Source organism: Ranitomeya imitator, chromosome 7 (assembly GCF_032444005.1).
Source record: "Ranitomeya imitator isolate aRanImi1 chromosome 7, aRanImi1.pri, whole genome shotgun sequence".
In the NCBI taxonomy this organism is placed as follows: Eukaryota; Metazoa; Chordata; class Amphibia; order Anura; family Dendrobatidae; genus Ranitomeya; species Ranitomeya imitator.
Genome location: NC_091288.1, coordinates 12,853,735 through 12,866,838, shown reverse-complemented (window position 1 = coordinate 12,866,838; position 13,104 = coordinate 12,853,735). Strand labels below are relative to the sequence as shown.

Sequence of the window (13,104 nt, the reverse complement as noted above, 5' to 3'; positions counted from 1 at the left end):
ATATCTACTAACAGACCTGCCCTGCACAGAGCGGGCTCAGTATATATCTACTAATGGACCTGCCCTGCACAGAGCGGGCTCAGTATATATCTATTAACAGACCTGCCCTGCACAGAGTGGGCTCACACCGGTCTGACCACACACCTCCATAGTCTCTACCTGCACACACCTGTCTAACCATGCACGTCCATAGTCTCTACCTGCACACACCTGTCTGACCATGCACCTACATAGTCTCTACCTGCACACACCTGTCTAACCATGCACCTACATAGTCTCTACCTGCACACACCTGTCTAACCATGCACGTCCATAGTCTCTACCTGCACACACCTGTCTGACCATGCACCTACATAGTCTCTACCTACACACACCTGTCTGACAATGCACCTCCATAGTCTCTACCTGCACACACTTATCTAACTGCGCTCCTCCAATGCCTCTACCTACACACACCTGTCTGACCACGCACTTCCATAGTCTCTACCTGCACACACCTGTCTGACCATGCACCTACATAGTCTCTACCTACACACACCTGTCTAACCATGCACCTCCATAGTCTTTACCTGCACACACCTGTCTGACCATGCACCTACATAGTCTCTACCTACACACACCTGTCTGACCATGCACCTCCATAGTCTCTACCTGCACACACTTATCTAACTGCGCTCCTCCAATGCCTCTACCTACACACACCTGTCTGACCACGCACCTCCATAGTCTCTACCTGCACACAACTGTCTCAACACACACCTCCATAGTCTCTACCTGCACACACCTCTCTTACCACGCACCTCCATAGTCTCTACCTGTGTGCACACCTGGCTGACTGCGCTCCCTCATGGCCTTTTCCTGCGTGCACACCTGGCTGACTGCACTCCTCCATTGCCTCTACCTGCCTGCACACCTGGCTGACCATGGTCCTTCATTGCCTCTACCTGCATGCATACCTGGCTGACCGCGATCCTTCATTCCCTCTACCTGCATGCACACCTGGCTGACCACACTCCTTCATTGCCTCTACCTGCGTGCACACCTGGCTGACCGCGCTCCTTCATTGCCTCTACCTGCGTGCACATCTGGCTGACCGCGCTCCTTCATTCCCTATACCTGCTTGCACACCTGGCTGACCGTGCTCCTTCATTCCCTCTACCTGCATGCACAACTGGCTGACCGTGCTCCTTCATTGCCTCTACCTGCTTGCACACCTGGCTGACCACGCTCCTTCATTGCCTCTACCTGTGTGCACACCTGGCTGACCATGCTCCTTCATTGCCTCTACCTGCGTGCACACCTGGCTGACCATGCTCCTTCATTCCCTCTACCTGTGTGCACACCTGGCTGACCACGCTCCTTCATTGCTTCTACCTGCGTGCACACCTGGCTGACCACGCTCCTTCATTCCCTCTACCTGCGTGCACACCTGGCTGACCGCACTCATTCATTGCCTCTACCTGCGTGCACACCTTGCCGACCATGCTCCTTCATTGCTTCTACCTGTGTGCACACCTGGCTGACCACGTTCCTTCATTTCTTCTACCTGCGTGCACACCTGGCTGACCATGCTCCTTCATTCCCTCCACCTGCGTGCACACCTGGCTGACCGCGCTCCTTCATTCCCTCTACCTGCATGCACACCTGGCTGACCATGCTCCTTCATTCCCTCTACCTGCGTGCACACCTGGCTGACCGCGCTCCTTCATTCCCTCTACCTGCGTGTACACCTGGCTGACCACACTCCTTCATTCCCTCTACCTGCATGCACACCTTGCTGACCATGCTCCTTCATTGCTTCTACCTGAGTGCACACCTGGCTGACCGCACTCCTCCATTGCCTCTACCTGCATGCACACCTGGCTGACCATGATCCTTCATTGCTTCTACCTGCGTGCACACCTGGCTGACCGCGCTCCTTCATTCCCTCTACCTGCGTGCACACCTGGCTGACCACGCTCCTTCATTGCCTCTACCTGCGTGCACACCTGGCTGACCACACTCCTTCATTGCCTCTACCTGTGTGCACACCTGGCTGACCACGCTCCTTCATTCCCTCTACCTGCGTGCATACCTGGCTGACCACGCTCCTTCATTCCCTCTACCTGCGTGCACACCTGGCTGACCATGCTCCTTCATTGCTTCTTCCTGCGTGCACACCTGGCTGACCATGCTCCTTCATTGCCTCTACCTGCGTGCACACCTGGCTGACCATGCTCCTTCATTGCCTCTACCTGTGTGCACACCTGGCTGACCGCGCTCCTTCATTCCGTCTACCTGCATGCACACCTGGCTGACCATGCTCCTTCATTGCCTCTACCTGCGTGCACACCTGGCTGACCATGCTCCTTCATTGCCTCTAACTGCGTGCACACCTGGATGACCATGCTCCTTCATTGCTTCTACCTGCGTGCACACCTGGCTGACCATGCTCCTTCATTGCCTCTACCTGCGTGCACACCTGGCTGACCATGCTCCTTCATTGCCTCTACCTGTGTGCACACCTGGCTGACCACGCTCCTTCATTGCTTATACCTGCGTGCACACCTGGCTGACCATGCTCCTTCATTGCTTCTACCTGTGTGCACACCTGGCTGACCACGCTCCTTCATTGCTTCTACCTGCGTGCACACCTGGCTGACCATGCTCCTTCATTGCTTCTACAATGCGTGCACACCAGGCTGACCATGCTCCTTAATTGCCTCTACCTGTGTGCACACCTGGCTGACCATGCTCCTTCATTCCCTCTACCTGTGTGCACACCTGGCTGACCATGCTCCTTCATTGCCTCTACCTGCGTGCACACCTGGCTGACCACGCTCCTTCATTCCCTCTACCTGTGTGCACACATGGCTGACCATGCTCCTTCATTCCCCCTACCTGCCTGCACACCTGGCTGACCGCGCTCCTTCATTCCCTCTACCTGTGTGCACACATGGCTGACCGCGCTCCTTCATTGCTTCTACCTGCGTGCACACCTGGCTGACCATGCTCCTTCATTGCCTCTACCTGTGTGCACAAATGGCTGACCATGCTCCTTCATGGCCTCTACCTGCGTGCACACCTGGCTGACCGCGCTCCTTCATTCCCTCTACCTGTGTGCACACCTGGCTGACCACGCTCCTTCATTGCTTCTACCTGCTTGCACACCTGGCTGAGCACGCTTCTTCATTCCCCCTACCTGCGTGCACACCTGGCTGACCATGCTCCTTCATTGCCTCTACCTGCGTGCACACCTGGCTGACCGCGCTCCTTCATTGCCTCTACCTGCATGCACACCTGGCTGACCACGCTCCTTCATTCCCTCTACATGCGTGCACACCTGGCTGACCACGCTCCTTCATTGCCTCTGCCTGCGTGCACACCTGGCTGACCGCGCTCCTTCATTGCCTCTACCTGCGTGCACACCAGGCTGACCATGCTCCTTAATTGCCTCTACCTGTGTGCACACCTGGCTGACCATGCTCCTTCATTCCCTCTACCTGTGTGCACACCTGGCTGACCATGCTCCTTCATTGCCTCTACCTGCGTGCACACCTGGCTGACCACGCTCCTTCATTCCCTCTACCTGTGTGCACACATGGCTGACCATGCTCCTTCATTCCCCCTACCTGCCTGCACACCTGGCTGACCGCGCTCCTTCATTCCCTCTACCTGTGTGCACACATGGCTGACCGCGCTCCTTCATTGCTTCTACCTGCGTGCACACCTGGCTAACCATGCTCCTTCATTGCCTCTACCTGTGTGCACACCTGGCTGACCATGCTCCTTCATTGCCTCTACCTGCGTGCACACCTGGCTGACCGCGCTCCTTCATTCCCTCTACCTGTGTGCACACCTGGCTGACCACGCTCTTTCATTGCTTCTACCTGCATGCACACCTGGCTGACCACGCTCCTTCATTCCCCCTACCTGCGTGCACACCTGGCTGACCATGCTCCTTCATTGCCTCTACCTGCGTGCACACCTGGCTGACCGCGCTCCTTCATTGCCTCTACCTGCGTGCACACCTGGCTGACCACGCTCCTTCATTCCCTCTACATGCGTGCACACCTGGCTGACCACGCTCCTTCATTGCCTCTACCTGCGTGCACACCTGGCTGACCGCGCTCCTTCATTGCCTCTACCTGCGTGCACACCAGGCTGACCATGCTCCTTAATTGCCTCTACCTGTGTGCACACCTGGCTGACCATGCTCCTTCATTCCCTCTACCTGTGTGCACACCTGGCTGACCATGCTCCTTCATTGCCTCTACCTGCGTGCACACCTGGCTGACCACGCTCCTTCGTTCCCTCTACCTGTGTGCACACATGGCTGACCATGCTCCTTCATTCCCCCTACCTGCCTGCACACCTGGCTGACCGCGCTCCTTCATTCCCTCTACCTGTGTGCACACATGGCTGACCGCGCTCTTTCATTGCGTCTACCTGCGTGCACACCTGGCTGACCATGCTCCTTCATTGCCTCTACCTGTGTGCACACCTGGCTGACCATGCTCCTTCATTGCCTCTACCTGCGTGCACACCTGGCTGACCGCGCTCCTTCATTCCCTCTACCTGTGTGCACACCTGGCTGACCATGCTCCTTCATTGCCTCTACCTGCATCCACACCTGGCTGACCACGCTCCTTCATTGCCTCTACCTGCGTGCACACCTGGCTGACCGCGCTCCTTCATTGCCTCTACCTGCGTGCACACCTGGCTGACCACGCTCCTTCATTGCCTCTACCTGCGTCCACACCTGGCTGACCACGCTCCTTCATTGCCTCTACCTGCGTGCACACCTGGCTGACCGCGCTCCTTCATTGCCTCTACCTGCGTGCACACCTGGCTGACCACGCTCCTTCATTCCCTCTACCTGCGTGCACACCTGGCTGACCATGCTCCTTCATTCCCTCTACCTGCGTGCACACCTGGCTGACCATACTCCTTCATTCCCTCTACCTGTGTGCACACCTGGCTGACCGCGCTCCTTCATTGCCTCTACCTGCGTGCACACCTGGCTGACCACGCTCCTTCATTCCCTCTACCTGTGTGCACACCTGGCTGACCACGCTCCTTCATTCCCTCTACCTGTGTGCACACCTGGCTGACCGTGCTCCTTCATTGCCTCTACCTGCGTGCACACCTGGCTGACCACGCTCCTTCATTCCCTCTACCTGTGTGCACACCTGGCTGACCGCGCTCCTTCATTGCCTCTACCTGCGTGCACACCTGGCTGACCACGCTCCTTCATTCCCTCTACCTGCGTGCACACCAGGCTGACCGCGCTCCTTCATTGCCTCTACCTGCGTGCACACCTGGCTGACCGCGCTCCTTCATTGCCTCTACCTGTGTGCACACCTGGCTGACCACGCTCCTTCATTGCCTCTACCTGCGTGCACACCTGGCTGACCGCGCTCCTTCATTCCCTCTACCTGCGTGCACACCTGGCTGACCGCGCTCCTTCATTGCCTCTACCTGCGTGCACACCTGGCTGACCATGCTCCTTCATTGCCTCTACCTGCGTGCACACCTGGCTGACCACGCTCCTTCATTCCCTCTACCTGTGTGCACACCTGGCTGACCATGCTCCTTCATTCCCTCTACCTGTGTGCACACCTGGCTGACCGCGCTCCTTCATTCCCTCTACCTGCGTGCACACCTGGCTGACCACGCTCCTTCATTGCCTCTACCTGCGTGCACACCTGGCTGACCACGCTCCTTCATTCCCTCTACATGCGTGCACACCTGGCTGACCACGCTCCTTCATTGCCTCTACCTGCGTGCACACCTGGCTGACCGCGCTCCTTCATTGCCTCTACCTGCGTGCACACCAGGCTGACCATGCTCCTTAATTGCCTCTACCTGTGTGCACACCTGGCTGACCATGCTCCTTCATTCCCTCTACCTGTGTGCACACCTGGCTGACCATGCTCCTTCATTGCCTCTACCTGCGTGCACACCTGGCTGACCACGCTCCTTCGTTCCCTCTACCTGTGTGCACACATGGCTGACCATGCTCCTTCATTCCCCTTACCTGCCTGCACACCTGGCTGACCGCGCTCCTTCATTCCCTCTACCTGTGTGCACACATGGCTGACCGCGCTCTTTCATTGCGTCTACCTGCGTGCACACCTGGCTGACCATGCTCCTTCATTGCCTCTACCTGTGTGCACACCTGGCTGACCATGCTCCTTCATTGCCTCTACCTGCGTGCACACCTGGCTGACCGCGCTCCTTCATTCCCTCTACCTGTGTGCACACCTGGCTGACCATGCTCCTTCATTGCCTCTACCTGCGTCCACACCTGGCTGACCACGCTCCTTCATTGCCTCTACCTGCGTGCACACCTGGCTGACCGCGCTCCTTCATTGCCTCTACCTGCGTGCACACCTGGCTGACCACGCTCCTTGCCTCTACCTGCGTGCACACCTGGCTGACCACGCTCCTTCATTCCCTCTACCTGTGTGCACACCTGGCTGACCATGCTCCTTCATTGCTTCTACCTGCGTGCACACCTGGCTGACCACGCTCCTTCATTCCCTCTACCTGTGTGCACACCTGGCTGACCACGCTCCTTCATTCCCTCTACCTGCGTGCACACCTGGCTGACCACGCTCCTTCATTCCCTCTACCTGCGTGCACACCTGGCTGACCATGCTCCTTCATTCCCTCTACCTGTGTGCACACCTGGCTGACCGCGCTCCTTCATTCCCTCTACCTGCGTGCACACCTGGCTGACCATGCTCCTTCATTGCTTCTACCTGTGTGCACACCTGGCTGACCACGCTCCTTCATTGCTTCTACCTGCGTGCACACCTGGCTGACCACGCTCCTTCATTCCCTCTACCTGTGTGCACACCTGGCTGACCACGCTCCTTCATTCCCTCTACCTGCGTGCACACCTGGCTGACCACGCTCCTTCATTCCCTCTACCTGTGTGCACACCTGGCTGACCGCGCTCCTTCATTGCTTCTACCTGCGTGCACACCTGGCTGACCATGCTCCTTCATTGCTTCTACCTGTGTGCACACCTGGCTGACCACGCTCCTTCATTGCTTCTACCTGCGTGCACACCTGGCTGACCATGCTGCTTCATTCCCTCTACCTGCGTGCACACCTGGCTGACCACGCTCCTTCATTCCCTCTACCTGTGTGCACACCTGGCTGACCACGCTCCTTCATTCCCTCTACCTGCGTGCACACCTGGCTGACCACGCTCCTTCATTCCCTCTACCTGTGTGCACACCTGGCTGACCGCGCTCCTTCATTGCTTCTACCTGTGTGCACATCTGGCTGACCATGCTCCTTCATTGCCTCTACCTGCGTGCACACCTGGCTGACCATGCTCCTTCATTCCCTCTACCTGTGTGCACCCCTGGCTGACCATGCTCCTTCATTGCTTCTACCTGTGTGCACACCTGGCTGACCACGCTCCTTCATTGCTTCTACCTGCGTGCACACCTGGCTGACCACGCTCCTTCATTCCCTCTACCTGCGTGCACACCTGGCTGACCACGCTCCTTCATTCCCTCTACCTGTGTGCACACCTGGCTGACCACGCTCCTTCATTCCCTCTACCTGCGTGCACACCTGGCTGACCATGCTCCTTCATTGCTTCTACCTGTGTGCACACCTGGCTGACCACGCTCCTTCATTCCCTCTACCTGTGTGCACACCTGGCTGACCATGCTCCTTCATTCCCTCTACCTGTGTGCACACCTGGCTGACCACGCTCCTTCATTCCCTCTACCTGCGTGCACACCTGGCTGACCACGCTCCTTCATTCCCTCTACCTGTGTGCACACCTGGCTGACCACGCTCCTTCATTCCCTCTACCTGTGTGCACACCTGGCTGACCACGCTCCTTCATTCCCTCTACCTGCGTGCACACCTGGCTGACCATGCTCCTTCATTGCTTCTACCTGTGTGCACACCTGGCTGACCACGCTCCTTCATTCCCTCTACCTGTGTGCACACCTGGTTGACCACGCTCCTTCATTCCCTCTACCTGCGTGCACACCTGGCTGACCACGCTCCTTCATTCCCTCTACCTGCGTGCACACCTGGCTGACCGCGCTCCTTCATTGCTGTTTCCGCTTGCTGTTTGCTGATTACACCCGAGCTCTTCTTCACTAGCAGCAGCTATAAAAAGTCCATTCCCTGCACGGATGTTTATGCATTTCGCTTCCAACGCCCCCATAAAGAAGGGAGAGTTTGGTTATTTTTTTTATGGCTCTGAACACATCCCTGACCATAAAGCGAGCGGTTGCTATAATTTTCTAGGAAAGTAATTTGTGACCAGGGGAAAACTCGTAAACTCAGTGAAGAGAAACTGATTTTTATCCCCAGCCTATATGACCACAGGCGGCGATCACCGATCGTTACAAGTATAATGGCTTCAAAATGATGGATTATTTACTGCAGAGATCTGTAGAGTAGAAAGAGGGGGCGTAACGAGAAATCATGGGGTCATCCATGATATTACACTCATATGTATCTACACAATGTACACAGGTTATATAAATATATAAATGTATATCTGATCTAAATCGGAATATTTCCCCATTAATTCAAAGTGCAGCACATATCACTGCACAAATAATACCGTGTCAACTATGGCGTGCCATACAGTGCACACCTAATACTGCTAGGCAATGCCCTGTGCAGAAATAAAAGTAGTGCCTGATACTACAATGCTCAATATCCAGTGCAAAAAGAAGAGTCACAAAGTGCTTAATGCTGCCAGATCGTGTCCAGTGCATAAATAATATCACCATATTGTGCATGCTTAATACTGCTATCCTTGTCCAGTGCAATTGTCATAGTATATGCATAACTCTATCATATAATGTTTAGTATTTAGTGCAAAAACGCATAATGCTGCCATATAATGGCCAATACTGCCATAATACTGCCATATAATGGCCAAATAAATAATGACGCCATTCCCAGTCATCCGCACAAAGCCAACGCTTGGTAATTGCGCTCTGGTCCCTTAAGGAGATACTTACTAATAATATAATAGTTACCCACATATAATGTATCCATAGATAATATTCTTCCAGTATCCACCATTACATGTCCTTACTATTTGTCTCCTTCCTTTCAGCGCCTCCATTGGACATCTCCATTGCTGTCATCTCCTACTTGCCCCATCGGGAGAATGTTCTCCGACCTTCGGCTAAGGGCTCGTTCTAGGCGCTGACTGTATGAGGGATGGACGTGTCTCAGAATCTGTCAGATCACAGAGACCAGGAGAAGCTCATCATCCTGCTGTCCAGCCCCCTCTCGGCCTTCATCATCCTCTCCAACCTTTTCATCATCATTGGAATCGTCTTCAACAAGAAGCTGCACAACACGGCCAATTACTTCTTCCTCAGCCTGCTGTTTGCCGACTTCTTCACCGGCGTTCTCCTGCCTTGTATCCCTCGGATGAAATTCAACAAGGACCTGGGGTATTACGGCTGTTTCCTCACCTACATATCCCCCAATTTCTTCTTCCTTTCATTCTTGGCTAACTTGTTGATGGTGCACTACGAGAAGTACTTGTGCATCATTTATCCTTTGCGCTACCGGGACATTTGGGTGCACCGTTGTGTCCCGCTCTCCCTGTTCTTGGTGTGGACGTTTCCTTTGGTGTTCTCCTGCCTTCCATTATTGGGCTGGAATAATTGGAAAAGTAACGACACTTGTTCCTATAAACAGGTGTTCCCCAATGCCTATATATACCTGGAGACGTACGGGGTGGTCATCCCGGCCATCTTGGCCATGAGCTTCATCACCATCAAGCTCCTTTCAGTGGCCAGAAGGCAACTCAGGGAAATCAAGAGGCTGCACCGATCAGTGCAGCGGGAGGTGGTGACGGAGATGGAGCGCCAGATGGACTTGCGATACGCCAAATGTATCGCCATCTTCTCCTTGACTTTCCTCATCTGTTGGGTTCCTTACATTGCTCTTCTCCAGGTCTCGGTGCTGGTCATAGAGAATTATGAGATCAGTTTATGGATTGTCCTGACGCTCACGTGCGTAGGAAGCGGCAGCGCTGCCGTCATCCCTGTTATTTTAGGATTAAGCCACCGGCAATACACTGAACTGTGGAGGAACCTGTGCAAAAAATACTGCCAGTCCTGCTGCAAACCCAGAGGGAACCCAACAAGTCACCACCATGATATGAAGAGCAGGGAGGAGACTCTGGAAGATGAATTAACTGCTGCGAAATGATGACGTGACGCCATAATGACGGCTCTGGTGCCAGACGTTCAGGCTCCACAGGGGGCGCTATTCAATTCCAGTTGTCCGTTACCCACAATATTAAGTTATTGTAATGCAAATTATAGGATTTGTTATTCACTGGTTTCTGAGCTCTTTCGGCGCTGGCACCTTACCCCGTACACCCAACACTGCACCATTAATTGGTTTACTGGGGAAAAATGGATTATCAGTGTGTAATCAGTGAGGGCTCATCCCCTGCCAGCCAGCGGCCTCCACTGGGCACCACAGCCCTTTATACACCCACCCAGGTACAATGGTGCGACCATAGGGGCACTGTAGACCGGCACCGTGCAAGTGAAATGAGCTGCAGGTAATAGTGTAAATTACAGTCCCTGAGGTCTAACACCTACTAAATACCATTTACAATGCTGCTGTCTTATATAGCAGAGTGGCCTTGGGGCATCCTCAGGCCTCGGGGGCAGGTGCTCCCCTCCTTCTGGAAACCCTTAGGAGTCCCATTCCACTCCACATAAATGATCTTAAAAACTTATCAAAAAGTAACTAAGTTAAAACTGTTACTGGAAATGTCAACTGTATCCACCTTCAACACGGGATCAATCTGCTTATTTAAAGGGATTTTTTCATTATGACCAACATCTTTAAGTAAGCACCCCAATATGACCCCCCGATAGAACTACAAGAGATAGTATGATTATTTCAAGCAAATAGCCCCCCAAATTGACAAACCAGGGGCTAAAGGAAAAGCACTTCCTAGTTCTATGCAGTCACATGATGTATCACATGAGGCTTTTCACTGCTGCTGATTGGTCGAGAGAGTTTACGTGATCACTGTACTATGACACAGATCTTCCACAGCAAAAGGAAGCTTTTTTTTTCTAACTTGATTAACTATTTCAGGGGGCTTTTTAGAGGGTGTCATTTTACCCAATAATAAAGCATAATAAAGCTTAATTAGGGCATAATACTGATGCCTTTATTAGGAAAGGTGCATGATAGTGATAGGGTGCCTTTAAATGGAGTTACCTTATGATGACATCAATAACAAGAGACAGTGCTTCTTATACTTGCCGATCCGGCTCATTCACTTGTTATTAATGGCCGGCATCTAATGTACAATTGACAATCGGCAATTGTGTCGCTATCCCACAATCCACTGCGGCCGGAAGGCCACAAACTGCACCTCCACAAGTAACAAAAACGGCACCGATATTCCATCGAGAGATCAGCGGTGCAGGGAGGTCAGCGGCGACGCAGGCGGGAGATGAGCGGCGCCAGCATCGGAACTATGCCGACCGCCATATTGGAACACCCAAGTTATGGGTATTCCGATATGGCGTCTGGCAATCAGATCAGCCAAAGCAGCTCATTGGCTGAGCCGCCCGCCGGCTGAGGTTTGGCAGGGGATTCAAATCCCCCGCCGGCTGAGCCAATGAGCGGTGCCGTGCGGGATTTGAATCCCCCGCCAAGGCTGGCGACCAATCAGCTGCTAGCGGTATCGGTGCCAGATTTGAACACCGCTGCTCCTGTTAGCACCACTAAGGATGCACAGATAGATGCAATAGCATCGGGCCTAGTTCTAGTCTAATAATAAATGTTGCAGGGAGGATCAGGGTTGTTGTGACCATAAAGAACATTCCCACCGACCCAATCTGGAGTCCTCCAGTGAGGAGGTCAGTCCTGGAGGAGGCTCTGTGGGGAGGACTGGGATTGGAGTCCGTATCAGCAGGGGGACCTGATTTCCAAAACCAGACTACTCATTTAAAGGGACAGCTCTCCTAGAACTGTTCTTTAGTCATATCATTGCATCTAGTATCTGTATGGAGTCCAGACAATGCCGGATCCTTGTAAACGACTTCCCCGTGCCTCATTGTCTTGTTCAAGGCTTTCTGAGAAGTTTTCCTTCCTCGATCACTGCAGTAGATTATAACATAACGTGCGGAGATTCAGCATCCGCGTTCTATCATTTACAAGGTCTGCAAACAGTGAAGGATCACCTGAACGTTCTGGAAGCGCAGTCCTTCTCCTCCATTGTATTGTGTCACTCAGGAAGCTGTGATGTCATAGACTGATACATTCTCAAAGTAAGAGATACATTGTTGATGTTCTCTGAAAGATCTGCAACCTGTGGATCTGTGGCTGAAGAGAAACTACAACTCCCAGCATTGGTTTTAGTGCATGTTGAGAGTTGTAGTTTCACAACAACTACAAAGTCTGAGGTTTTCAACCACCACCTGAGACATAAGATTAATGTCATTGTTCCCCATTTTCTTTTTTTGGATTTCCATTAGAACTAAAGTTGATACAGATTAGTAAGATCCGGGTCCAGCGCTTTCATCTGTGGCCGGTGGACCCGAGCCCTGCGCACCTCCGCCGTCCTGCTGGCCTCCCGGCGCCTCTTCCGGTTATCAGGCTCGGAACGACGTAATCGTCGCAGTGCGACACACATTCTGTTACGTTGGGCAGGAAGAGCTCCGTGGACCACCAATGTGACCACTAGACCAGGGATTACTTACATAAGAACCATTCCATTGTCTCTGAACTTTCTGTTTTGTTACATTGTTTCGAATTTTCAGTTTTTTTTCTTTGAGAGATTATAATTGTTCTAAAAATGTTCTTTGATACTGACTGTAGGGACATTCTAATTTCTAATAAATGAAGGGGTTCAGCTTTAACAATGTTTTTAGTTTTGTTTCTTTATTATCAGTTTCCTGTCTATGTAGGTAGGTGAACATTTAGGCTAGATCTTTAATGTAATACTATCCTTTACCTGGGAGAAACGTTCTCCTCTGCTCCATGTCTTCCCCTGTATGATCAAGGAGGAGACCGGGCAAAAAGGAAAGGTGAAGTTTCTGTTACACACGTGTCCCAGGTATCCTGGGCTCTGCT

General features: G+C 53.0%; 1 protein-coding gene across 1 annotated transcript in view; it reads left to right on the top strand.

The window, feature by feature from the left end:
- GPBAR1 (G protein-coupled bile acid receptor 1) overlaps positions 1–12,872 on the top strand; it is a 31,746-nt gene extending 18,874 nt beyond the window's left edge. Inside the window, exon 2 of the mRNA XM_069732707.1 lies at positions 9,095–12,872. Within this exon, the coding sequence (XP_069588808.1) occupies positions 9,202–10,206 (1,005 nt within the window). The 5' untranslated portion in view covers positions 9,095–9,201 and the 3' untranslated portion in view covers positions 10,207–12,872. The remainder of the gene's footprint in view (positions 1–9,094) is intronic.
- Positions 12,873–13,104: the final 232 nt, after the last annotated feature.